The sequence below is a fragment of the Lycorma delicatula genome, chromosome 3, assembly GCF_047948215.1.
Source record: "Lycorma delicatula isolate Av1 chromosome 3, ASM4794821v1, whole genome shotgun sequence".
In the NCBI taxonomy this organism is placed as follows: domain Eukaryota; kingdom Metazoa; phylum Arthropoda; class Insecta; order Hemiptera; family Fulgoridae; genus Lycorma; species Lycorma delicatula.
In genome coordinates this window covers 222,328,255-222,353,382 of record NC_134457.1, presented here as the reverse complement: position 1 = coordinate 222,353,382, position 25,128 = coordinate 222,328,255, and the positions used below count along the sequence as shown (strand labels likewise).

The following is a 25,128-nucleotide window of genomic DNA, read 5'->3' as shown; positions in this document are numbered from 1 at the left end:
ATACATTAGCGAGCGATTTGTGAAAAAAATACCGATAAAAGTAATTTTTAAAATTTATGTAAACGTTGTATGAATTATTTTCCGTGTTCTTTGTGTTGTGTTCGCGTAAAATATTTATTTATTTATTTTTTTTTTTATTTTACATTTGATCCGATCAATGCAGTAATGATGTAGAGAATACTGAAGATTTTTCAAAAATTAGCCGATCATCTACGATTGTAGTTTATGTCATCGGCGTTCAAGTAAAGACCAATCCCATTTGATTAACCGACCAGAAAATGTACCAGTGATTATATTTATATGTAATGAGCTAGTATAATTCAAAATAAAAGATGGCAAATTTACGCGATTGAGAAATCGAAAATTCTCCGAATATACGTATAAGTGAACACGAAATAACAGTATAAGAATATTTTGCTATATATCTCGGGAACGGAAATAAAATTTATTTTTAAAACTTTCCGAATCCCTTGCTCAATAGAGCTAAAAAACTGTTAAAGATACTAAAAAAATACGCGAGAATATTTGTTCCGAAAGATAATCTTCTTCTTCTTAACTTGCTCTTAACCTTACTCTTTAACACATTAATCTTCATTTTTCTTAATATCTAAGTCCATTTACTTCAAAAACGTAGTATAAATTAAGTCACTTGTTTTTAAATTAATTTTTTAAAGTATTCTGACAGTTTTTTATTGTAAGGATCAATTAATAATGAAAAAAAAGAGGTTTTAATACGAGATATGAATCCAAATTTAGTGACGTTTCATTGACGAGACACGTAGTAGCTTCGAAAAGAGTAAAAAATTTGATTTAAGTAATCGTATTTTTTAATATCTTATATAATACAAAGAAATAGTTATGCTAAACTACGTTAAACGATTGTTGAAATACATTCAAAAATTATAAACGCTCAAAAACGTTTACAAAAAAGTAATTTAAAATACAAATATAGATAGCAATCTCTATTGTAAAACAGGAAACACTGAAATAAGAATAAGAGAAGATTCTTGGGCAGTTCTGCGCGAGAAGACCGACTTCTCGTTATTTTATTTTATATAATTTTTTGTGCAAGAAATATAGAAAACGTAAATTAAGCGATAAAACTAAAACCGGTATAATTTATTAAATTATTTGTTAAATTATAATCGTAATTTGAATAAAGAATTAAAAATAACTAGCAGAGCCTACACACAAGCATCAAGTTTAAACTCACCGCGTATGAAAAATACACAAATACAAAGTCAACATAATGTCAAATTGAGGTTATGTTGTCTGTTTTCGACCTTAATTTGAGCGTAACTCAAGAACGACTCGACCAATTTTCGTAAAATTTTCACATACCCAACTTCAGATACACTACTACAGAATATCTAAATTTCAATGAAATCGATCAAGTAGTTTTGTAAATATCTTATACATAGGCCTATATATATATATATATGTGTGTGTGTGTGTGTGTGTGTGTGCGCGCGTGAGAGAGAGAGAGAGAGAGTGAGAGAGATATTGGGGAAGTACATCTTAAGTGAATGGTATTTTCTTACTGCTCATACTTCAAAACGCAAAGAAAATTCAATTTCACCTCTCAATTCCACCGTGCGACCGAAAGTAATACCGTACTTTTCTACAAAACAGTATGTAAAAAAAAATATTTTTTAAAAAGAAATACAAAATTTTATTGAAGAGTAACAAATAATTAACAAAGAAACAAACTATACATACAAACCTTTACAAAATGAATGTTCTAACCCGCGTTTAAAATAAAAATAACTGCTGACAAAATGATTCTTTATCATTTTTAATCGATAAAATTTATTTTATAAATACGGATAAAAATACTCGTTTGTATAACTAGTTTAGTACTGTTTTAATTACTTTCCGTTTATTAATTATTACTGCTATCCTTCATCATCTTTTTTATTTTACTTTTACAAAGTATTAATTCATTTTTTAAATATTAAATATCTACCGATGATCATCGTTTAATAATCAAAATACCCATAGATAGAGTTTTAAATGTTAAATAATCGGTTTCTGACAATTATTCTAATTTTCGAACATACCATTTAAGTTTTTAGTACTTTTTACTTACTAAAAAACTGAAAGTTAAAAAAAATTGTATAAATAAAAATAATATATAAATAAAATGATCTACCTATTTATTTTTAAATTATTAGTAATAACTATCGGGTTCCACTCAGAAACGTGACGTCAAATTTTTACATAGTAATAAGCATCAATAATTTGTAAGTTTATACGAGCTTCCTTACTTTAACCGCAACCCACAGAAAGCACTTTCCATTTCCCGCAATATCAAAAAACCTTGCGTAACGTTACCGTACCAAACAGCTTGATGAGAACTGTCAGGTGAAGAGTAAATAATACTTTAACCCGATCAAAATTTAACCGGAATCAATAAAACTTCATACGGGATTTACAACAAAAAAATCGCTTAAAAAAATAGCGTAACTGTGTTACGTAGTGTAGATTTATCCCGAAAATATTGTCAAACATATAATAATAAAAGAACGTTGAAAGAAATGCTTATTAAATAAAAAGAACTTATTCCTAATCCTCAATCGTAATCAGTAGAAGTGATTCGATATATTAATTCAGTAGAATTCGTATCGATAGGATTAATTCGTGTATTAGTGAAGACCAAATTCTTTAGTCGCTACGAAAATGAGTTCTAAATACTACTACACTTATATTGTAATTTTAGAAAATGATTATTTAAATTACATTTTCTAATTTTTTAATTAAAAAAGGGTGTATTCTTTTCATCGAAGTTTCCAAATTATCTAGGTTCGGGTTTATTAACTCAGGAATGGTATGACTTGTTTAAAAAATGATAGTGGAGTAAATAAATAAACCTTTTATTCTGTTTGGTGCATAATAATAAATGATGTAGAACGGTCTGAACGGTTGTAGATAATGGCTAAATATGCTACTCCACGGATAAAAAAGAGAACTGCCCCAGAATTTGTCTGGAAGGATACAAAGAAGCCGCGGTATAACTTTGATCAGAGCGGCATCGCAGAAAATGCAGTTATAAGACAAAATATAGACGGGGTTGCTTGGAATGTTTCCCGCCACCACCCCATTCGGTCGCCCTAAAGCATAAGAACGAATTTTTGTGCCAAAAACGGCAACTGAGCCTCAAACAGTTTAGCGACCAGTACCCTAACATAGCTCCTAGACCTTACCCAGCGTGAGCGGACTAAGCGTGGTGCCATACACGATCGGCTTACGTGTCCCAACAACTTACTTGTCATATATTTGCTAAAATGGGTAGGCGCACCCCGTCAACTACTAAAAATATATATGACATCCATAATAAAATTTATTTCGTCTAGGCAGGAATTCGCTGCAACGCCTAGGTCGCTAATGGTGGCCCTCTCCACCATTTTATAGCGCTTGGAGCCATAATAATTGGCTGGTGGTCAGCCATACTCAGGGTTAGCTTCCCACGGCAATGCGGTAAGAGTCTTTCCCTTAAGTAAACTACGGATATCGGTTGAACAAAGCAACCGCATCTAGGAACTCCCATACGGTCCGACAATGCGGCTCTCGCCACATTCACTCGCCGGTTGTGAGCGGCCAATTTTCCCCTTGATCTTCAAGTTCCAGGGTGGCCCGGTCTCTGGTTCCCCCAAGAGCAGAGCAGTCAAACATCAGGTGTTCATTTGACTGGACCTGCCCACAGACGCACAGCTTATCAGTTGCCAGTCGGAACCGAAACAGATATCGGTTAAAATATAGATGGAATTAAACTCGTACTAATTATTTAAAATTCAAACGGTAAAATAATTTTAAGTTGTATGTAGGTACTAAATATTAAAAAACTTGCACACTTCTGCCAAAGAAGACTGACTTTTCGTTTCCGACGCCCTTACCTTTCAAATCACTGATTTTCTGACTACATCGCACTACTAAAAATATATATTGTACATACGTTCCGTTAACCAGTAGACACTACATACAAGCAACAGGTTTGAATTCGCTCACCACTGTGACTCTCTGAATGTGCGAGAATGAAAAATACACCACTACTGTATTTTTGTACTCCTCATATCCCAAAACGAAAGAAAATTCATTTTCACCTCACTCTCACCATGTAATCGAAAGTAATGCGGTAATTTTCTTCGAAAAAACTGTAAAAAAAATAATAATGGAAAAGTAATTAATTAATTAATTAAAAAGACATTAATGAAAATTATTTAAGAAAATGTATGTACAAGTTGATCGCTATGCAGAAAGTTCAAAGTATTTTTAAATTTTTCTTGTATTTCGAGATTCACCGACAGAATGATATCGTTTCTAAAAATAAGAGTAATATTAAGTGAATGATAAGTGCTCTAATGTAACTGGTACTATTCCACTACCTACTGACGTGTAAAAAAAAAATTTAATTTGACATCATGACATATTTACACTAACCGTCTAATACATATAGGCTCGCTTTAAACTTATCAGTGTATGAATTCTGTATTCATATAATAATTTTAATTAAAAATTAAGGCCTACTACTGGAAAATGGAATAAAAAAACTATATATAAACAAAGAAGCGTACAGTCAGTAAACTGGGAAATGTTTTTTTTTTTTTTTTTTAATTTTTAAGGTACATAAATAGATAACGACTGTAATATTTAACTTTCAAACCTTTGACGATGTCGACGTATTTTCATTTATTTATGAAGAAATAAAAAATGTTTATAATTTCATTAAGAATTATCTTTTAGTGGAGATCTGACTGAATGATTTATAATAAATATGGGCACTTCCCTTCGCATTCCCAACTCTGATGAAAGAGATACTTTTTCCTAAGAAAGAATGAATTTTTTTCTGCTGTCTCTTAAGTATTTAGTGAAAAAAACACAGTTTATTGTAGCAAATAATTTAGTCGGTTAATACATTAATGCATTATAGTTGATCACAAGCTTTCCGATCCTAAACTTGTTAAAAACCTAGATCCCCGAAAGATTGTAGACAGGTTTGATTCCCATACCCTGAAGGAGCTAAGAAACCACTCCGTTCAAAATAGTTTTATTGGGTAGGACGTTTTTTCTCATTCTATAACCTCTTTGTGAATATACTGTCTCTTTTTCAGTAATTAATCCTTCCAGTTAGCCTTAAATATATTCTTCCCTTTGGTATTTTTTTTGGTTTAGGTCGATTGGGATGAAAATAAAAATTTCCTTTTACTTTTTGATTTTACCTCGTAACTTTGAATCCTAACTTTTAATGTTCTTTTTAATTTTTTTTTTTTTTTTGGTAGTTATATCATATTCTGGCGATTCAGTGCAGAGAACATAATGAATCAGAAGTTAAACTCAAAACTTCCAATTTATTTAATTCTAAATCCTTAACTACCAATCTTATTTACGTTCGAGAAAAGGAAGGAATTCTTAAATCGAGTAAAAATATTTTTCAATTAAAAGTTCACGGTAATTATTAAAAAGAAGAGTTTTATTAATTTTTTCACGATAAATAACCTATTTTTATTTCATTTATGTGAAACCGTTTAGTACATTAAGAAAAAAACATTACGGTCGGTTTAACCATTTGTACGTCTTTATCTATAGAAAATAGTTATATATAGTCAATCTTAGGCTATATTTCATAAGTTATCGTACAATATTAATTAAATTAAATTTTATTGATTTCAGGATGCGGTTAATACTTTTAGCAGTTCTGCAAGCAGCTGTGTTGGTAACAAGTGTAGATGTTGAAGACAGAGATAAAAGACAAACGCAGCCTTATTATACAGCGTCTATTCCATCTAGAGGACCCACACCTAAACCGCAACCGTTTGCTTCCGGACAACAAACGATTGTTCCTCGTTTTCCACCGTTTAGTCCAGCACCTCAAGGTTTTCGCAGCAGTCCTGCCGATGATGAAGCGGATCAAGTAGATCGTAACGCCGTTTCTCCAACACCGCAATATTTACTTGTCAGACCGCAACCTACTCAACAGGTATTTATTTAACCACGAGTTACTGTAAAAACTACGGTCGATTGTAATTATGCCGACGGAATATCCTTCCTTTGTAATCACTTCTTTAAAAAAATTACATTTAATACGACAAAAATTAATTTTCTTTTTAATACGAATAAATAAATATTATACTCAGATCGGTATATAATAACCCGATGAATGTTTGCGTAAAACAAGTAAGAACCGAGCAAATTAAACGGTACATACGTTTAGGTACCGCGTTAACTGTGAATTACAAGAGTGAAAATAATACAACAACGATTAGAAAGCACGAAGTAGAAAGAAACGTTATCGTAAAATTAAGATGAGATTCTGAAGAAGCATCTCACGAAATATTACATAGAAAGTATTAAACTTTACAGATGCAAAGCGCAGACGATAAAAAAAAGAAAGACTGAAGACATTTAAAACTTAAGCGTAAAAATAAGTGAAGCAAAAATAACGAGAACCGTTAATGAAAATAAAAGATTAAACAGGAAAGCTAACAGGCCGGAACATATGTCATAAGAGGAGAAGAATCGATTAAAAAGGCGCTAGAAGGATCAGTAGAGTCGCCAGAAAAAGAGGCTGAGGAAAAAATAAAGATTACGGACGATCTGAAAGAAAATGTGAGCTATCACTAACTTAAAAAAAACTTAAAAGTTTAGTTGGGAATAGAGGAGAATGGAAGTGTACGGAGATAGTGCTCTACCTCAAGCCAGAAAACCGTATGATATATACTTACGGGCGGCAGAAATTTACGCAAGTGCCCGTTTTTGTATCTTGAAAATTCATTCTACGCGTATAGCGTAACATTCTTTGATAACGACATGTAAACAACAGGAAAGAAAGGGGAAAAAAATTAAAATGCGGTGTTACAGATGGATGTTGAAAATCGTGTGCTTTGATAAAATACAAAACGGTTTTAAGAACAGTATAAAAAAGAGGTTTACGGGAGAATCTTATGATCGTGCGAAATAGAATGACAGGACTTTATTAAGACATCCAGTTTTATTTATTAAGTAATAGATAATAGAAGGTATTTCAAAAAACACAAACTTAAACAAGCCAGAATTACACGACCCCTTTATGACATAGACTTGTGCAAACGGCGATTACATATTCACCTATATCATCTGAAGGTAATATCTAAAAAGAAAATTACAAATGTCTGAAATAAATTAATTTTGCGTTACAAAAGAATTTATCATTACTACAAGGAAATGATTTAAGAAACAGGAAATAAGCGTACGACATTTTACTTTATTTCCTACAGATACACTTATTTAAAATAATAAAATTATAAGTATTTAAATTAAATGAACCTTTAATGAAAACACGTAATTTATTGTAAAAATTAAAATAAAAACTTTCTATATTGATGTAATAGAACAGACAAACGAAACTTATTTCGCGTTCGTATGTTTTTTTCTTTTTTTTTTTAATAATATTCTTTAATGACACAGAGAACATCTCTTATCGAGAACTTATTTTCTAAAAAGGGAAAAATGCATATTTATCGAGCAAAAAAGAGTGAAATTAAAAAACAAGAGTTAAAAGAAGTCAACAGAGTTTTTTGTTCGTAATATCTTTTCACTGAATGCAAATTTTATGAAAATACCACAGAAATGACGCAAGAGAAAGGAATTCAAAGTATTTTCTCAAATCCATTAATAATAGGTTAAATTACAAGACCAAAATAACGTTTAAGTTTTTTATTTTATAATATAAAGGCAGAGAATTTCTAATTTTATTTTATTTCATTGTAGAAGCAAGCCCAGCTAATAATAAGTTATTTATTAAATTAGATATAAACTTTAAAAATTGTCAAAATTAATAAAATTCCATTAATTTTCTTCTCTAGTAATGATACAACTTAAAATAAAACTGGCAACAATGTGGCTGAATTCTCCTAGCCTTCTTAAATAAATCTTCAAATTTAACCGCTCCCTCAGATAAATGAAAAATTATAAGTTCAGAATTATATTTATAAGTATCTCTATCTTTTATCTGGAAAGTTACTTCGAATTTAAGTTAAGCTTGATGCATTTTATACAAATTAGCGACGACAGCTTATTTATTTCTTATGTTATTTGAAAAAAAATAAACGGATGACCTTTTTATTTTCTTGTTCGATTTACTTATTATATTTATTCCTTTTATTATGAAAAATAAATAATTCTGAATATTGAATTTTGGATCGTGAAACGAATAAAACTAAAAACAAACTATCAATTTATGATAGTTGAAACGATTATACTAAAAGTTGAAACTTAAAGAATTAACTATCACGTTTTGAAATATTTTAATGAATAAGTCGATAATACGTTTTTTGGTAAAACTGATTATTAATGTTTCACTTGATTATTTATTATTTATAATGCATGTCCGCCTAAAAAAAGCGTTGTCCCTACGAAAAAAAAATACAATTTGTAAGAAAGTGAAGACAATAAATTTATATGTTGACATAAATAGAAAAAGGAATGCTGAGAAATGATGTAAAGAAGATATTACTAAGAGTGAGCTAACCCTCTCTATATGGGAAGTTACTATATTAACCTTAAATTTACGAACGTATACTTACAAAAATATAATTCAAAAGAGGTTTTAAATTGATTTTTGATGTACTCTTTACATTTGTAGCAAGTTAATCTATTTTCCAACTAATTTTTGAAGTTTTGAATTAAATTCTTTGAATACAATAATGAAATGACATTAGATTGTATGTTATTACGTCAAAATTATCTGTAACCTAAAATTTCAAAAGTTATGTGTAAATAAAAACAAAAGTACCAGTGACCGAGAAAGAAATTAATAGAAATGAATAGTACGTTCTTTTTCTTTTTCCTGTTTAGCCTCCGGTAACTACCGTTCAGATAATACTTCAGAGGATGATATGTATGAGTGTAAATGAAGTGTAGTCTTGTACATTCTCAGTTCGACCGTTTCTGAGATGTGTGGTTAATTGAAACCCGACCACCAAAGAACACCGATATCCACGATCTAGTATTCAAGTCCGCGTAAAAATAACTGGCTTTACTAGGACTTGAACGCTGGAACTCTCGACTTCCCAAATCAGCTGATTTGGGAAGACGCGTTCACCACTAGACCAACCCGGTGGGTTGAATAATACGTTCTAAAATGAAGAAATGTTACGGGTGTTTATGATGAAGAAGAAAATTAATCGCACAGACAATAATGAATAAATAACGAGAGCGAGTGAAAAATAAATCGAAGGAATTCCGAGTTGAAAAGCCGACCGGCTGAGACATACTTCGAGAAGAGAGGACGGTTGAGAAAAACAGTGCTAGAAGGATTAGTAGAAGGCAAAAAGAGGAGAGAAAGGAAAAGTTTATAATTTATAGACTATCTTAAAAACAACGGGAGATATCAGAAATCAATAATTAGCTGGAAATAAATGAGAATGTGTCGGGTCGTTACAAATGACCTGCAGGACAGTTAATTATATCGTGAAAATCCAACAATGAGGATCGTGACGCACACAAATAAAACAAATCATCTACAGTATTTATTGTTTCAAAAACCCTGCACTTAAATTATCTGGAAAAACTTATTACAAACCCTACCCTGGTGGAACTTCCTGTACAGAATAAAAAAAGAATTACCGAAATCGGTCATTTGGTGAAGAATAATTTTTCAATATTGAAAAAATAATATTCCTCCTTTTCTAAAGCTAATCAAAAATATTTCGATACGGATAAGCAGAAACAGTAAAAAGTCAGAAATATCAATAAAACTATGTTTTTTTATGATAAATATTCTTTTAAAATAATTCTCAATTTCATCATAGGATTCGGTCGATCAGGTAGAACGTTACCGCATTCCTGAAATACTTTATGATGGCATTTTTTTTAAACACTTAATGCAATATGAGACTAACATTTTTTGTTATTTTTCTTAATAGCCTACAATATCGTAATCGAAGTCACGTTATAACAACGATACTTTATAGTTACTTGGCACGCGACTTTCAAAATAAGATTATAATACATAAACTAACATTACGGATATCATAATGAAGCAATATTTCCCGGCTATAAATAGATAGTAAAGTGCCTTCTTTATTATTTTATTATTTCTAAGGTAATATAATATTATCAGTAATAACAATAAAATACGATGACTTGTTTCGTAGCTTAATCTGTAAGAGATCCTAATAGTATATCCGATCGTAAAAAATTAAAATTACGGATAAAAGAATGTAATTTTAAATAAATAATTTATGAAGCTGAAGTTAATTTTTTTTTTCAGTATCAATTATGTTAAAAAACTACTACATTATTATTCATATTATAGTAATTAAATGCAATTATTAAATAAGACTATTACGTTTACGGCGGGTGGGTTAGAAGGTTAATCAAAACGTAAAAAATTGCGGACTGTTTTTTTTTATTTCGTAACCGTTTGTTCTGTTAATCTATATAATTTCATTTCTACTGAAATCTGTCTTAAAAGAAAGAAAAAACAATAGAAGAGTTCCACTTTTTGCACTACTTTCCACCACTTGCATCCCTGCGAAACATTTAAAAATTGTCAACTAACTTCCTAATAATTAATTTCCTCTCATTGTCCTTGCTAAATTCCGGATTTTTTCAAAAAACGGTTGTCGAGATACTGACCGCTTATTAATATGTATCTTAGTCTAGACCGGCAATTTAAAAATAAAAAAATGAATTTCTATTTCGATAAGCCGAGTTAAAAATTTACGTGAAGTTGAAGGCAACTATTTTTACTATTCAAACGAAGTATAAAAATAAAGATATGGCATTTTTTCTTCGTACTATGAAAAATAAAAACCTTAACGTTAAACTTCAAAATCATCGGAAAGAAACAAACGCGACTAGTATAAGCTTATATTAAAAATCTAGATAAATTTGTATGTACAAAAGAAAGAATAACTTTGCTGTCGAGTGGAAAGTTCAAAGTCGATCTCTGAAACGGAGTGGATCGTCTCAACCTTTTTTCAAGATCTCGGATTTGAATCCTAGACGTATTAACTTTTTAATACGTTAAATAACTTCCACAGCTTATTCCCAGGTACTCTTTGAGATCATGGAATGAAACGATCACAAAAACAAAATTTAATCTTCAATCCCGCACCTTTTGAAGTCTACTGATTGCATTACAAAATCGTAGTTTATTTAAACTAATTTTTATTCTGAAATAGATTAACAGGTCCGGTTTTAACCCGATATCATTTCAGCGATTGAAACGAATTTCTAGAAACCGATTAGTAACCGGAATTTCCGAACAGTTTAGCACAGATAAAGAAACCTGGTTCCTCTGTGAACACAACACAAGGATGCACTTGTCCAACGGGTACAGCCGTGTCCAACACGTGAAGTAAGAGGGTTCGGTCTTCATCCGTAAAAAGTAGAAAAGAAGAGATTAAGGTTAAGAAAAAAAGACGATTTATTCTCGAACAAACTGCAACAAAAAAAATCTCACCTAAGGTAGCTTAGGTGAGATTATAACACCTCCAGACAGCAAGCATACGATTCATTTGCGGTTGGAGGGACAGTGGAAGCAGAATATTATTTTTTGAGTTCGGGCTAAGCGATTACTAAACTCGCTAAGCGAGTACAGCTCAAATTAAATGGAACATTCAATGATAAACAACAAATTCCTCTTAATTCACTCTTTATTAACAATGAAGAGTACAGAGTTATATTTTAATAGTCGATACGTCCTCCCTAACAAGCTAAACGAGCCTTCAGTAAGAAATATAAGTTGTTTACATCAAAAATTAATTTAAATGTCAGGAAAAGATTTTTGAAAGTGTATGTTTGGAGTGTCGCTTTATATGGAAGTGAAACTTGGACGATCGGAGTATCTGAGAAGAAAAGATTAGAAGCTTTTGAAATGCGGTGCTATAGGAGAATGTTAAAAATCAGACAGGTGGATAAAGTGACAAATGAAGAGGTATTGCGGCAAATAGATGAAGAAAGAAGCATTTGGAAAAATATAGTTAAAAGAAGAGACAGACTTATAGGCCACATACTAAGGCATCCTGGAATAGTCGCTTTAATTTTGGAAGGACAGGTAGAAGGGAAAAATTGTATAGGCAGGCCACGTTTGGAATATGTAAAACAAATTGTTAGGGATGTAGGATGTAGAGGGTATACTGAAATGAAACGACTAGCACTAGACAGGGAATCTTGGAGAGCTGCATCAAACCAGTCAAATGACTGAAGACAAAAAAAAAAAAAAAAAACGTCCTCCCTTGTTCTATATTGTCTCTTGACAATATTTAAGCGTTGATTAAATTAGTTTACGTGTTTTTCAGTTCGTTTTCACGAAAGCATATCTTGATCAATGAAGAATTCATAAAAGTTTTTTTGTGCAGTCTTCTTCGGCTAATTTTTGCTTAAAAACTGACCGCAGATTCTCGATCGGGTTTATTCTGATGAGTTTTCCAGGCTGCGGAAGAACATTCATACCGTTTTCAGGGAACAAGTTTTGGCATTTTTTAGATGTACGACAAAGTGCAAGATCTTGTTGGAAAATCTCGTAGGCGGCTGGAAACAATCTTCAAAACTGTGGAACCTCTCTTCTCTGGAGTAACGAGCGTATTTATCAAAATTTCATTCGTTCTACCGGAACTGATGGTCCTGATCCATAGAAGGCCGTACAGCTCCAAAATGTTTTCTTCGGAAGATGTTTTGGTGTTTGTAAGATACGAGAAGATGATTTAACTTCATTTGGACTTTAATTTACGTCACCGGACTTCAAATTGTAATTCATCAGAAAAGAGATGTCTTTTCCATTATTCTATCGCATACTATTTATAGGTTTTAGCCCGATGTAGATGTTTCTCGCACATTATTGCAATAAGCAGTTGCTTTTTTGTCAAACGGTGTTCTCTGACCAATTTCCTAGAGTCTTCACTTAATAACAGTTAAACGGATATCAATACCATTCTTTCTCATTTCTCTATTTAAATCAGAGGTTCCCAAACTTATTTTTCTCAAAGACCACTTTCAAAATTTTGCTGGTTCCGGTGGACCCCCTGCAGCTACATTTCTACCATATTTCCGGTCGACGGAAAATGTGAAGATTAGATCTAACTATGAAAATTTGCGTTACGGCTGAGTTCCACAAACTAACAGCTTCCGAAAAAAAAGTGAGAATCGATCGGTTAATTTTTGATCGACTGTGCTGTGAGTGGATGTCAAAAAAGTAAAGTTGGCCGATCAAAAAAAAATGCTTCCATCCGACTTTACATTTTTCACATCTACTCACAGCACAAGAAAGCAATCGATTCTCACTTATTTTATTTAGAAAACTTCCCATTCAGAGTGAAAAGCAAAAGAAAAATAGTATATTTTTTTGTGTCGCATTTATTCAAATATGTAATCATTACGCTATTAATTATTATTGTTATCGTATTCCAATGTAAGATAATAAAATTGTCGTAATATAATTAAAATTAAACATTAATAACGTAATGTAACTTCTACAATGAAAAAATCACAAAATAGTTACAATTTTAATGGGAGGGATGTACTAGATGGATTGACAACAAATTATCAATATTTGGCTTCAGTTTTGTTCGGAATAAGCGCAAATCTCCCCGTTCTGTGATATTGAATCCGCTCCTTTTTTTTGATAAAAGGTTTGTAACGACACTAAAACTTTTTTCGACAAGATATGACGAGGGAAACGCTATCAAAAGCTTTCTCGCAATTCCCCACAGTCCAGGATATTTTTCTGGTATTTCTGCCTGCAGCCAAAATGTTTGATACACTCTTTTAAATGTCACCTTCAGCTCCTCATTAGTGCTAAGCTCGAGTAGCTCCTCTTGTAATATCACATTCTCCACTTCCGTTTCATCAAATGGATTTATGATCCGTGGTGGTATTTCCATCGTCAGAATATCTTAAAATCTGATTTTGAAGACATCATGCAGGGCAATTAAATGTTGAACGTATGTCTGAATATCCTCATCAAGGCATTCTACCGGAAACAAATGAGACGTTTATCTTTGGCAATCGTATTTATATTAGTGAAGAATCAAACAAGTTCATACAAGATTGCTAGCACACACACCACAAGTCGTATTTCGTCCCTTTGCACGTCTGAACAAGCGTTGCGGACGGCGGCGGCGGCGGCGCTTTGGAAGTCTCGACACGTTCGTTGTACTGAATATGGAATATGCAAGTTTTTACAAGTAACAGTCGCTGAGTTTCTCAAAACATTATCTGCCTAGATTGATACGCAAAATCAAGCCAACATTTTAGTTCTTCACTATCGAAACCAGATGAATTTTCGTGGACCCCCGCTTACAAATTGTGAACCCCCATTTTTTTGTCACGCCAACGTAGACCCCCGTCGAGTCTCCTGTGGACCCCTAGGGGTCCACCTGAACCACTTTGGGAATCAATGATTTAAATCTACAGCACATAACAAAGGATTCTTTTTTTTTTCTAATCGATAAACGGTCTGTCTGAGAGCGGTTTTTCTTTTACGACCGCATTTTCCATTCCTTTGCGAAAAAAGACCAGTACTTTAAATCGCATTAAAATTCTATTTATAGCCAACCTACCATACATTCTTCAATAATCATGTGACGTGCTTCTACGCCGAGTTAAAGTAATGATTCCGGTAAATTTCCGAGATGTTCTGACCGCGTTGTTCGGTAAACAAATAAGAAAACTTTAAAAACTACTGCACTATAATACGATAAATCTGATAAAGCAGACATAACACGGCAAGCAATATACGAAACATTAAAGTCACACGTGCTATAACTATCTGAGAGGTTATGTAAAACAAAGATATCTGGTAAAAGCAGCCGCAGTGTCGCCGATTGTCTGTTTCAAAATTATCGCAAAATTTCCATAGTTTTTCAATAATTTGAGCGGTATCGCATATGTATACATGCTACAATAAAAATCTCTTTTTCTCTATCGAATTAAAAGTCAACAGAGTACAACCGTCAGGATTTCTAAGGACCAATTTTCCTCATCCTCGGAATCGTGCGACAAGAAGAAATACCAAACGTTCAGCCAGATCTCCAACATAGAGTGGTAGCGTCTCGGCCTTTCATCCGGAGGTCCCGGATTCGAATCCTGGTCAGGCATGGCATTTTCATACGCTACAAAAATTGTCATTCATCTTTTCCTCTGAACCAATACGTAACGGTGGTCCCGGAGGTTAAAAAAAAATCAAGCGTATTATAATTAATTTAATAAAAATAGATTTTTAATCGAAAAGTAAAAACAAATAATATTAAAAATAATACAATTAAATTTTTAAACGCTATTATATATATAATAAATAATGAAAAGTAATTGTTTTTTATATAATATAAAGCGCACTTGAAAACCGTGTCACATTTTCAATCATCTTTATAAAAGTTACTAGCAATTCTTATTAGCAAGGTAACATTATTTTTAAATTAGTTTCTATTTTTTTAGAATTATTTTTATACTCTGTAATAATTTTGATCTAAAAACAGTGTGTTTCACACAAATCTTCCGGGGTACTTTAATAAAATTACGTAATTTTTATAACGAAGTTTATTTAGATTAAATTTAACTTACATCTATTTTATACTTCTTTTATTTAGTGAAAATTCCGTATCAAAAGAAAATAAAAAAAAACAAAAATTTTATTCGCACGAAAATATAATTGCGTTAAAATTACCTTAATCAAAACCCGCGTTGAATTTCCTGTAACTTACTTTTTGTATAAACCGTAAAGATCAGGAAGCGTGTAAATAATAAATGGAATATTAATTAACATTTTAAAACGTAAATTTAAATGAAGGAAATAATAAAAACATTTAAATACAGCGGTTGCGGTTAATCGGTGTCGAATAATTAAGGTGACATCTAATTTAACTTTAATTGTAAGCACCGGTATTTTACTACTCTACAGCGCTCATTAGTTATTACGTTATAGTTGTTAGCTAATTAAACTATTACGTAAATATTTTTTTTAAATCGGCCTGTCCATCCATAATTTTATATACCGTACGCATAAAATAAAATATTTCTACATTATATATTATTTATTTACTTAACTGCAACGAATTTAAAATTTAAACTTATCGATTCCGTACTTAAAAAAACAAGTCCAGTATTTATATATATCCCGTAAATCGATATCAGACATTGTTTTGTCATCAGTAATTGGACCGGTTCAGTATCAGTAACTGTAATACGGATTAACTAATCTTAGTCTTCCTTTACAGCTCTTATTTTCTATGTAGCCCTTCACACTAACTAACCTGAACGTTTTAACAGTCGGGCCATCGATCTAGTTTGTTTCTTTACAAGACCGATACAAATTTGTTTTCTGTCCTATTCGGCTTAAGACCTTACCTTGAATTTTATCGACCGACCTTATTTTAGGTATCCTCCTGTAACAACGAATTTCAAAGGCCTCTGTTCTTTTCTTTCTATTTTTTCTGTGGTTCGCGTTTCCCGACCGTATAGCAATTTACTCTGCGTAAATATTTATATGAATATCCGATTTCTAGATCTATTTATATTCGCAGACTTCTTTTTTGCATGAAATCTTCTTTTTGCTTGTGCTCATCAGGCTAATTCCTCATCCTATGTAATTTTACTAAAAAAAATTCTATAAATTTCGATACACTACTTCTCTTAATATTTAAACCCTCATCCGTCTTTCTGTCATTACTTTTGTTTCACTTCAATTTCAAACTGAATCTCTCTTCTATTAAAAGATCCGTACCGTTCAGAACTTCCAATTCGTTTTTGAATATCCGACAAAAAGACAACGTCTTTGGCAAATCTTAATATTTTTATTTTTACTCTCGGAAAGTTACTAATATTAGATTAATTTTTTCTTTCGATTCCTTATTCTCATTCCTTTCTGAATCAGAGCTTACCTTTATTCACCATCTTTGCTCTTATTCTTGCTACCTTATTCCTTGTATATTTTGTACGTAAGACATTTCCCTGCTTTTCAATTCGATTTTCCTTAAAACTGAAATAATTTTATCCCATTTTACACGATCAGATATCTATATTCGTACATATATAAGGTTTATACTTTATTATTGTGCAATATTTCTGGTGTACATCCGTAGATATCAACCTGAAAATTTTGCTCGGAAAACTACCTATTTAATTGTTTACTGTTGTGGAGTATCTTCATAAGTTTATTTAGTTAAACGGTACTAGTACAACGTTTTTTATGTTTTGTTGTCGATAAGAACTATTTTATTAACGGCTTTAAGAAAAATAAATTAACTGAAAACTTGATTAATATTAAAATGAAATCGATAAAAAAAATTAAAAATATAATTTTTTGAATTATCTAGCGATAGGTATAACTATAATACCTTACGGCAAAAAAAAAATACGTTCAAGGTAATGTTACGGCACGAAGACGCAAATAGAAGTAACTAAAACATCAAAATATATAGCTTTACATCGGCGTGAAAATGTGCCGCCTCAAAGAGTGTAACGGTTACCTAGAACTTGAACGCTGAACCTCTCGACTTCCAAATCAGCTGATTTGGGAAGACGCTTTCACCACTAGACAACCAGGTGGGTTTTTAATGTAACGGTTACCTACTAATTTGCTTGAAAAAACCACTCGAGACTCAAATCTTTAATAGGTTGGCGAAATTCTACGATTTTATTAACGATTAAGACGGGATGGTGGAAATGTACTTCACTATATTTCTGTACGGTGAGAAATTTTTATCAAAATTTATGAAAATCTCTTAGCGACTATATTTTCCGCCGATATATGTTAATTCATTTTGTGATGAAATATTTTACAATATAATGTCGTATGTATTTATCAGATTAGAAAGGTTTAGAAGAAATATATCGAATGTAAGTAGGTTTAATACGAAGTAAATTACGAATTACTGGTATTTAATTAAGCGCGTGTAAACCGTTTTGAAAAATGTTTTAGTTTACTTGTATTCTTTCACAAAAACTTGTTAAGGGTTGCATATTTTGGATTAGTTTTTTTTTTTTTAATTTTTACGAGTAATGAATTTTCAGCCGCAAAATAAACTATTGAGAAAATTATGAATTTTACTTATGTATTATACAACATAAAATGCAATAATAGTTCGGAAAAACGTGGATTTATCTTTTAGACGTATAAAAAACGATAAGCTTTTCTAACTATTTCAGAATACAGATAGTTTTATTCGATGATAATTTTTTATAAAAATATTAATCAAAACATAAAATCCTATAAAGGTGGAAAAATCGTAAACCGTTCGTTTTTAGTTTTCAGTTAAGTTAACGACAATAAGTTCGGTGCAAAAAACTAACCGTCTGAAATCGCTATTAGATTCTTTATAATACTATTACTATTGTAATAAGTCTTTACTATTGAAGTTTTCTTTTTTTAAATAAAAACTACAAGATTTTCATCAATAATGCCTGAAATAGTCAAAAATTTTCAACCGATTTTGATCAGAATCCTACTGATTTAAGATAATTTTAACCCTCGATGAAATTAACTGAATAATACAAATTTTTCAGCTAAAAATATAGTTTTGTACAATTTATGCGTCGATCTGTAGTCTAAGAAACTGCTCGTATCTCGGTTTCGAATTTTTGTTTAATTACTTTCTACTTTTCGAAACTTAAAAAAAGAAAAAACCCATTAAACATACGCTCTTAAAAAGATTTATTAGTTATATTTTTAGGGATAAGAATATCTTTTAACAAATAATAATTTGTATAAATATAAGGAGCGGGCTATAAACGAATAATAAATTCAAATTATAATGTTGTCGTAAATTACAATTAATTAAGTACGTTCTCTTAAGAAAGCGACAGCATATGTAGTATTATCATTATCGACGTACGGTTGTCGATTTGAAGGAGTGAAAGTCTCTTAACATTAATAGCGTGAAGTTGATTTAAGATCGGTGTGTAGTGTAGGATGTTGGTCTGCGAGCCGTACTGGTTCGGTGCTCGTAAAACGCTACTTTTATTTTTCTTTCTCTACCTGTACGGTTAACTACATTACACCTTTCATTCGTTTAATCTCTTATTGTAACAATGCGCTCTCTATAAAATGCAGTTACCGCTACAGCCACCGCTGTAGCTCTCGCGTCATCGAGAGAGAAATTTGTCTCGCATTTCATCTAGAAGTATTGTAAATAAAATCGCTCTCTCTACAAGAATATCACAATATATAACAAATAAATACAAATTAATCTGGGTAATAACCTACGGATATACGGATAAAATTAAGAACTTTATAATGTTATAAATATATTAGGAAGACATCACAAATAAAAAAAAAAAAAAGGAATTATCATATAAATTGAACCGCTACAATATTATTATAGAGTTTAGTTTACAAACGTGTTATATAATGAATACAATTAAAAGTGAAAATCTTACATTATAAAATTTTTATGCTTAGCGCATTCATATTTGACCGATTCTTTTATTACGTTTAGTTTATCATAATCAAATTATGAAGTATTCTTTTAAGATATACCAACACTTTTATCCGAACAATTTTTAAATTCTAAAATAAAACGATATAACATGTCGTTTGATTTTAACTCGGGTTGAATAAATTTAAAAACTTTTCTCATTCCTATTTATCTTGGTTTAATAAACAGGCGGATAATAAAAGCGGAAAATTATTTATAACAAGATGAAACAAATAACGATACAAGTACGGAAGTATTTTTTTTACAAAAACAAAAAATTTATTAATCTTAAAAAAGATAACAGAAAATCCCTCGATTCAGTGTATTATTAATAACTTATTATTAAAATAATAAATATATGTATTTATTTTAAAAGGATATAGAAAACCATATGATTAGCCATCGTCAATTAAGGATAATGACCGAGTTTAATATTCATGGAAATTCAAAATTTTTGAATTATTGTAAAGTCAATATTCAGACTTTATTATTTATTAATTACATTGCCGTAATTAAGCTATGGTTTATCATATTTGTACTGATTTGAAACGAAAATATAACACAATGTTTCAAATCACAAAAGATATCCTGATTTATAGCTACATAATACCTGTCCCAGTCATTCTCTTACCTACGGTAGATTTAAAACGGTATCGATCACGGTTGCTTTTTCCAACCCGAATAATGTTTACTACTCAGCCGTTCCCTGTGATGAATAAATGGAAGTTGTCATTTGTTGGACTGAATATCATCCGCATTTTAAATGCGGGTGAAATGCAATTAAGATGTTTTTAATGAAGAATTAATTAATAAACTATAATTTTGGTGTTTTTTTGCAAATAGCAGTATTCTATATCTAATGTTAAATTTCATTTTTTTTTTCTCCATTTTAATTGAATTGACCATTTTTTTTTACCGATTAATTATTAAATGTTATTTAAATAAAGACAATATAAAGAAATTAAAAAAAAGAAATCTACAATTTTTATAATAATTTTCATTAAATCATTCCTATTGTTACATAAAAATATACTGTTACGGTAGCTGTGCAATTATCTATCCTACGCCTTCCATTTCATATTTCACCAGTCATTTGCCCTCACTTCATGACATATTCTATGTACGTTTGTTGAAAACCTCCAGCAGAGATGCGTCCTGAAGGGCAGCCATACCAGAAGCGGATGAAGAGCTTCTAAACATCCTCTCCTTTTCAAAACTTACAATAAGATAAAATAACCCAGCAATTGCGACTCCTCCGGAAAAGGGGACGCATTGCTCCCTCCTCACAGGTAGTGCCCCGTTGTGGCGTATTCCTGCTAGCCTATTACAGAGTTAGCACCGAAAGGACTTCAGTGGACGGTCTGAAGGGGAATTACGTCGGGAGGACAGGCTTTATAAGCCTAGCCTTCCGCGGTCGGCCCATGAAATGGGTTCGATAACGCTGGTTTAACAACGGATTGGAATGCAATTAAATCCGTCTTAAATTCACTAAAATAATAATAGACAAAAATTGAAAAATTAGATCCGAGATTAAAAAATAACCTTTTAAAAAAACAAGCCCGATTAGAATGATCCAGCAGCAAGGGACTCTGTCCAGGTTCTGCGATAAAGTAGGGAGTAATAGACTCCTGCCAACTTTGCATTCCATTCCATTGAAAACCTCTTCGGTTAATATTCTGATAAATGCGGCCCTGTTTCTCTCAGTTGTATTTAATTTTTTACTGTAATAAACTTGGAACTCTTGGACAACCGATCAAAGATCGCTAGCCATTAGTCCGTTGCAATGTTCCCCGAATCGCTAGTTGAATGTTAAACTTTGTCGGAGGTCCACTCTGCCGCAACTAACTGTTGATTGCGGTTACAATAATCTACCGCCACTTCATTCAGTAGAGTACAACATCGCCAAATTTTATTTTAGTTGACACCACACATCCTGCCAAGTAGTTAGAACCTGCTCTCATTCTGTGAGCGAGTAAAAAAAAAAAAATCACATATATATGTGACTCCAGCGAATGCGCTTCAAATGATTTGTACCAAAATAATATATCTTAAGATAACATAAAATATAGTTAAAAACTAAAACGGTAAAATTTTGATCTTTTATTAGGTCTGTGGAACCGATGTTCGAAATTTTAAACGTACAGTTAGAAAACTTCATGAAATTAAAAAATTTAACAGAGTTAAATTTAAAAGAAAAAATTATCTATTAACTTAGAATAACTAAGTCGATGTATGATTATCAAAATTTAACTCGTACTAGAAGTTTTTGTTTTTAACCGTAAATGTATTAAGTGACTTTTTCATCAATATAGCTTTATTTTAGGAGGTGCCATTATCTATCTATTGTAAGCGGGCTTTTAATCTGTTTACCTGTTTCAGATGTAATAATGAATTAAGTTCAAATACAAGTACGGAAATTTAACTTGCATATAACAGATTTATTTTGTTTAAAGAAACTAAAGGTCTGCTAAAATGATATAAAAAAAACCCAAATTCCTATCGAAGTTAGATCTTGATATTTTTGTTTCTAATTAGAATTAGCGCCCGTCAAGCTAACAGGTATTTAATTTTTTTAAAACTAGGTTTTAAAAAATAATGAACTTTGTTAATAGGTAAAAGCAGCTTATTGTGAGATTTATTAGATTTTGGTAAATTCTATTTTTATTTTCCTAATGTGAACGTTTTAATTTATTCAACTAGTGAACAATAAGCAACCCTCTATGATTATAATGAGATGAGGATGATATGTATGATATCTCAGGCCAATCATTCCTGAGATGTGTGCTAATTGAACCCCAACCATCAAAATAAACCGATACGTACTGTCTAGTATTCAAGTCTGTATAAAAGGTAAAACCTTTTACTAGGATTTGAACGTAGGAAAACCTAGAATTTGTAATGAGTTAATCGCTACATCAGACCAGTGGGCTTGATTTTCACAAATGTAAATCATTCTAAACAGAAAAATACAGCTGCAGTGATAAGACCAATTATTACACGATCCATTTGAGATTAAAAACAGCAGATTTCTGCAGATAAGTTAAATTTTGATAACCCTATTCTATCCTTAGTATTTTAAGTGATTTGATACAAAGTTAAATGTAATTTTATTTATAAAAATGAAGTACAATAAACATTTCAGTTCCATATTTATTTATTATGGCTAATTTTCAAACAGTTTAATTTATTATTAAGCAGTCATTATCACATTTTATATACATTATTTTTGGTGATTATAAAAAAATAATATTAAAAAAAATAAAAAGTCACTTACCTTTCTGATAATAATAAAAATTATTTCCATTCTCATCAGAGTCGGCTTAAGTCAGTTTCCACCCTAGACAAAGAGATGTTAAAAAAATAGCTTGATCCACGACCGTTACTTCAAACATTATTTTAATTATACTTAAAGATTAAATCATAAAAAATATTTACATCTTTGGCTTATTTTTAATTTTTTAATAGTTAATTCTGAATCACTGTGATTCACACATAGTTATTTTTTTTAATTGATGTGAACGATGAAAGCTCAGAAACATTCTGAAAATTCCTATTTCTACTGAAAACAAATAATATTAAGAAAAAAATTTTAAATCCCTGTAAGTTTTAGAAAATATTAATTCAAATATTCAAAACTGCTTTTATAGAATATAGTTTTAGTTTGAAACGGTAAAGAAAATTATTAACAAATAATATACCAGATTTTGATAAGGGTTGTTTAATTCGATTTCGAATTTAAGTAAAAATCTAGCGAACTTAAATTTTTGAACATAATTGTAACTACATTTGAAATATAGAGTGATTACAAATGAAATATACACTTACGATAGCTTACAAAAAAATAAACTGGTGTACATGAATACAGTAAATAATATGGTTTTACAGTGATTTTTTTAAAGTTTATGTCGGTATATCTTCTCTGTTGCTAATGTTACCGATTGATGTGTCATGTTACCTGTACGGCAAGATGACCACTACTGCAGTAGAGAAAGCTTTTTTGTGTGCTCAAATTAGGAAAAACAAACTACGGTAAATCACCACCAACAAGAAAATCAATCTACGACCGGAATAAACAGTTTTAAAACACAGAATGTCTGTGTAAAAAGAAGTGCTGGAAGACCTCCTGTTTCAGAAGAACAAATCGATCGTGTTCGTGATGTGTGTCAAAGTAGCCCAGGCAAATTGACTAGATCAGCAAGTTTAGAATTGTAAATTCCTCAATCGACTGTGTGGAAAATTGTGCGAATACATTTGAAAATGACACCTCATAAATTACAATCGGTACAAAGTTTAAATGTCAACAATAAAATCTTATGTAAACAGCGCCTAATTTTCGGTGATGAATCTACGTTTCACATCAGTGAAAATTAATACATATAATGTAAGAATACAGGGGTACAGTAAACCCAAGAGAAAGTTTACAACGTATACACTATTCCCTTAAAGTGAATGTGTTTTCCGTTGTATCTCGTGAAAGAGTGTATGGGCTGTTCTTTTTTCACAAAATCACAGTAATCGGAGTAATTTATCTGGACATGTTAAGCGAAATGCCTCAACTCGAGGAAGATAGTGACAACTTTGTTTTTGTACAAGAAGGAGCTTCGCTTCACTGGCACTTACAAGTCAGAAATTATCTAGATGAACACCTTCCCAGACAATGGATCGGCCATGCAAGTGAGGAAAACATGGTGTTTAAGCATTGGCCACCACACAGTCCAGACTTAACGCCTTGCGACTACTTTTTATGTGGTTATGTAAAAGACAAGTTTTTTGTACCGCTCCTCCCTGTTGATATTGACAACTTAAAACAACGCATAACAAATGCTATGGCTACCGTTGACCGACATATGCTTATATGCGTTTAGGATGAATCCGACTACCGTATTGATACGTTCTTACAAACGGTGCACATATTGAAAATTTATAAATAAAAACTTAAAGAATTCTTCTATATAATAATGTAAGTAATCATCTCAACTCTTAAAAAATAGATTTTTAATAAGCTATTGAAAGTGTACATTTCATTTGTAATCACCTGTATAACTTTCAACATTTTCAGACACTTCAGAAAAGAATTTATAAAAACAGTTTAGGAAATTTTTTAATGTTGTGATGACAAAACATAGGATAGGAACAATGTAATGCTATGAATAAAATTAGCCTGTGGATGCAGTTGCGTACAATAGATTCTGTACTGTTCATTCAAATTCTATTGTTTAAATCATTTAAAAGGTTAATCTAAGAGATAAGTAAGATGTGTAAATTGTAATTAGAGGATTTTAAGGTTTTTCGTTATGTAAGAATATTATTTTCTTTTATTTTCACGTTAACTTTTGTTTGATACGGATTTTACTTTTGAGATTATAAGTGGTAAAATGTGGTGTGATAATTACCCAGAACACTTTCAGTGTTTCCCCAAATATTCATAATTCATTATATCAAGAAATATCAATACCTTACTTATAATTACCCTGATAGGTATATATTCACTGTTATAAAGGACCTACAGTCTCAAATCCTTTATGAAGTACCGTAAAAATTTAAAAAACTAATAATAGTGGCTGTCCAGAATTATAGGACTATTAATAATATTTTTAAAAATCGAAAATCATAACTAACTGGGACCTACTAAATGATATTTTCCTTATCATCTTGATTCCCAACAAACATAATAGCCAAGCTGACACTAAGACTGACTCTAATCCTGATGATACCTCATTTAGAAGAGTATAAATGA

At 31.2% G+C, this 25,128-nt stretch overlaps 1 protein-coding gene and 1 long non-coding RNA gene across 2 annotated transcripts in view; one reads left to right on the top strand and one right to left on the bottom strand.

Annotated features, from left to right (window-relative positions):
• The window catches only part of LOC142322464 (uncharacterized), a 63,381-nt gene that overhangs the window by 27,266 nt on the left and 10,987 nt on the right, over positions 1-25,128 (top strand). The window contains exon 2 of the mRNA XM_075361573.1: positions 5,668-5,974. Coding sequence (XP_075217688.1) covers positions 5,668-5,974 — 307 coding nt within the window. The remainder of the gene's footprint in view (positions 1-5,667; positions 5,975-25,128) is intronic.
• The window catches only part of LOC142322465 (uncharacterized), an 83,234-nt gene that overhangs the window by 50,151 nt on the left and 7,955 nt on the right, over positions 1-25,128 (bottom strand). Inside the window, exons 3-4 of the long non-coding RNA XR_012755878.1 lie at positions 22,666-22,728; positions 4,006-4,151 (exon numbers count right to left, since the gene is read on the bottom strand). This is a non-coding gene — a long non-coding RNA (uncharacterized LOC142322465). The remainder of the gene's footprint in view (positions 1-4,005; positions 4,152-22,665; positions 22,729-25,128) is intronic.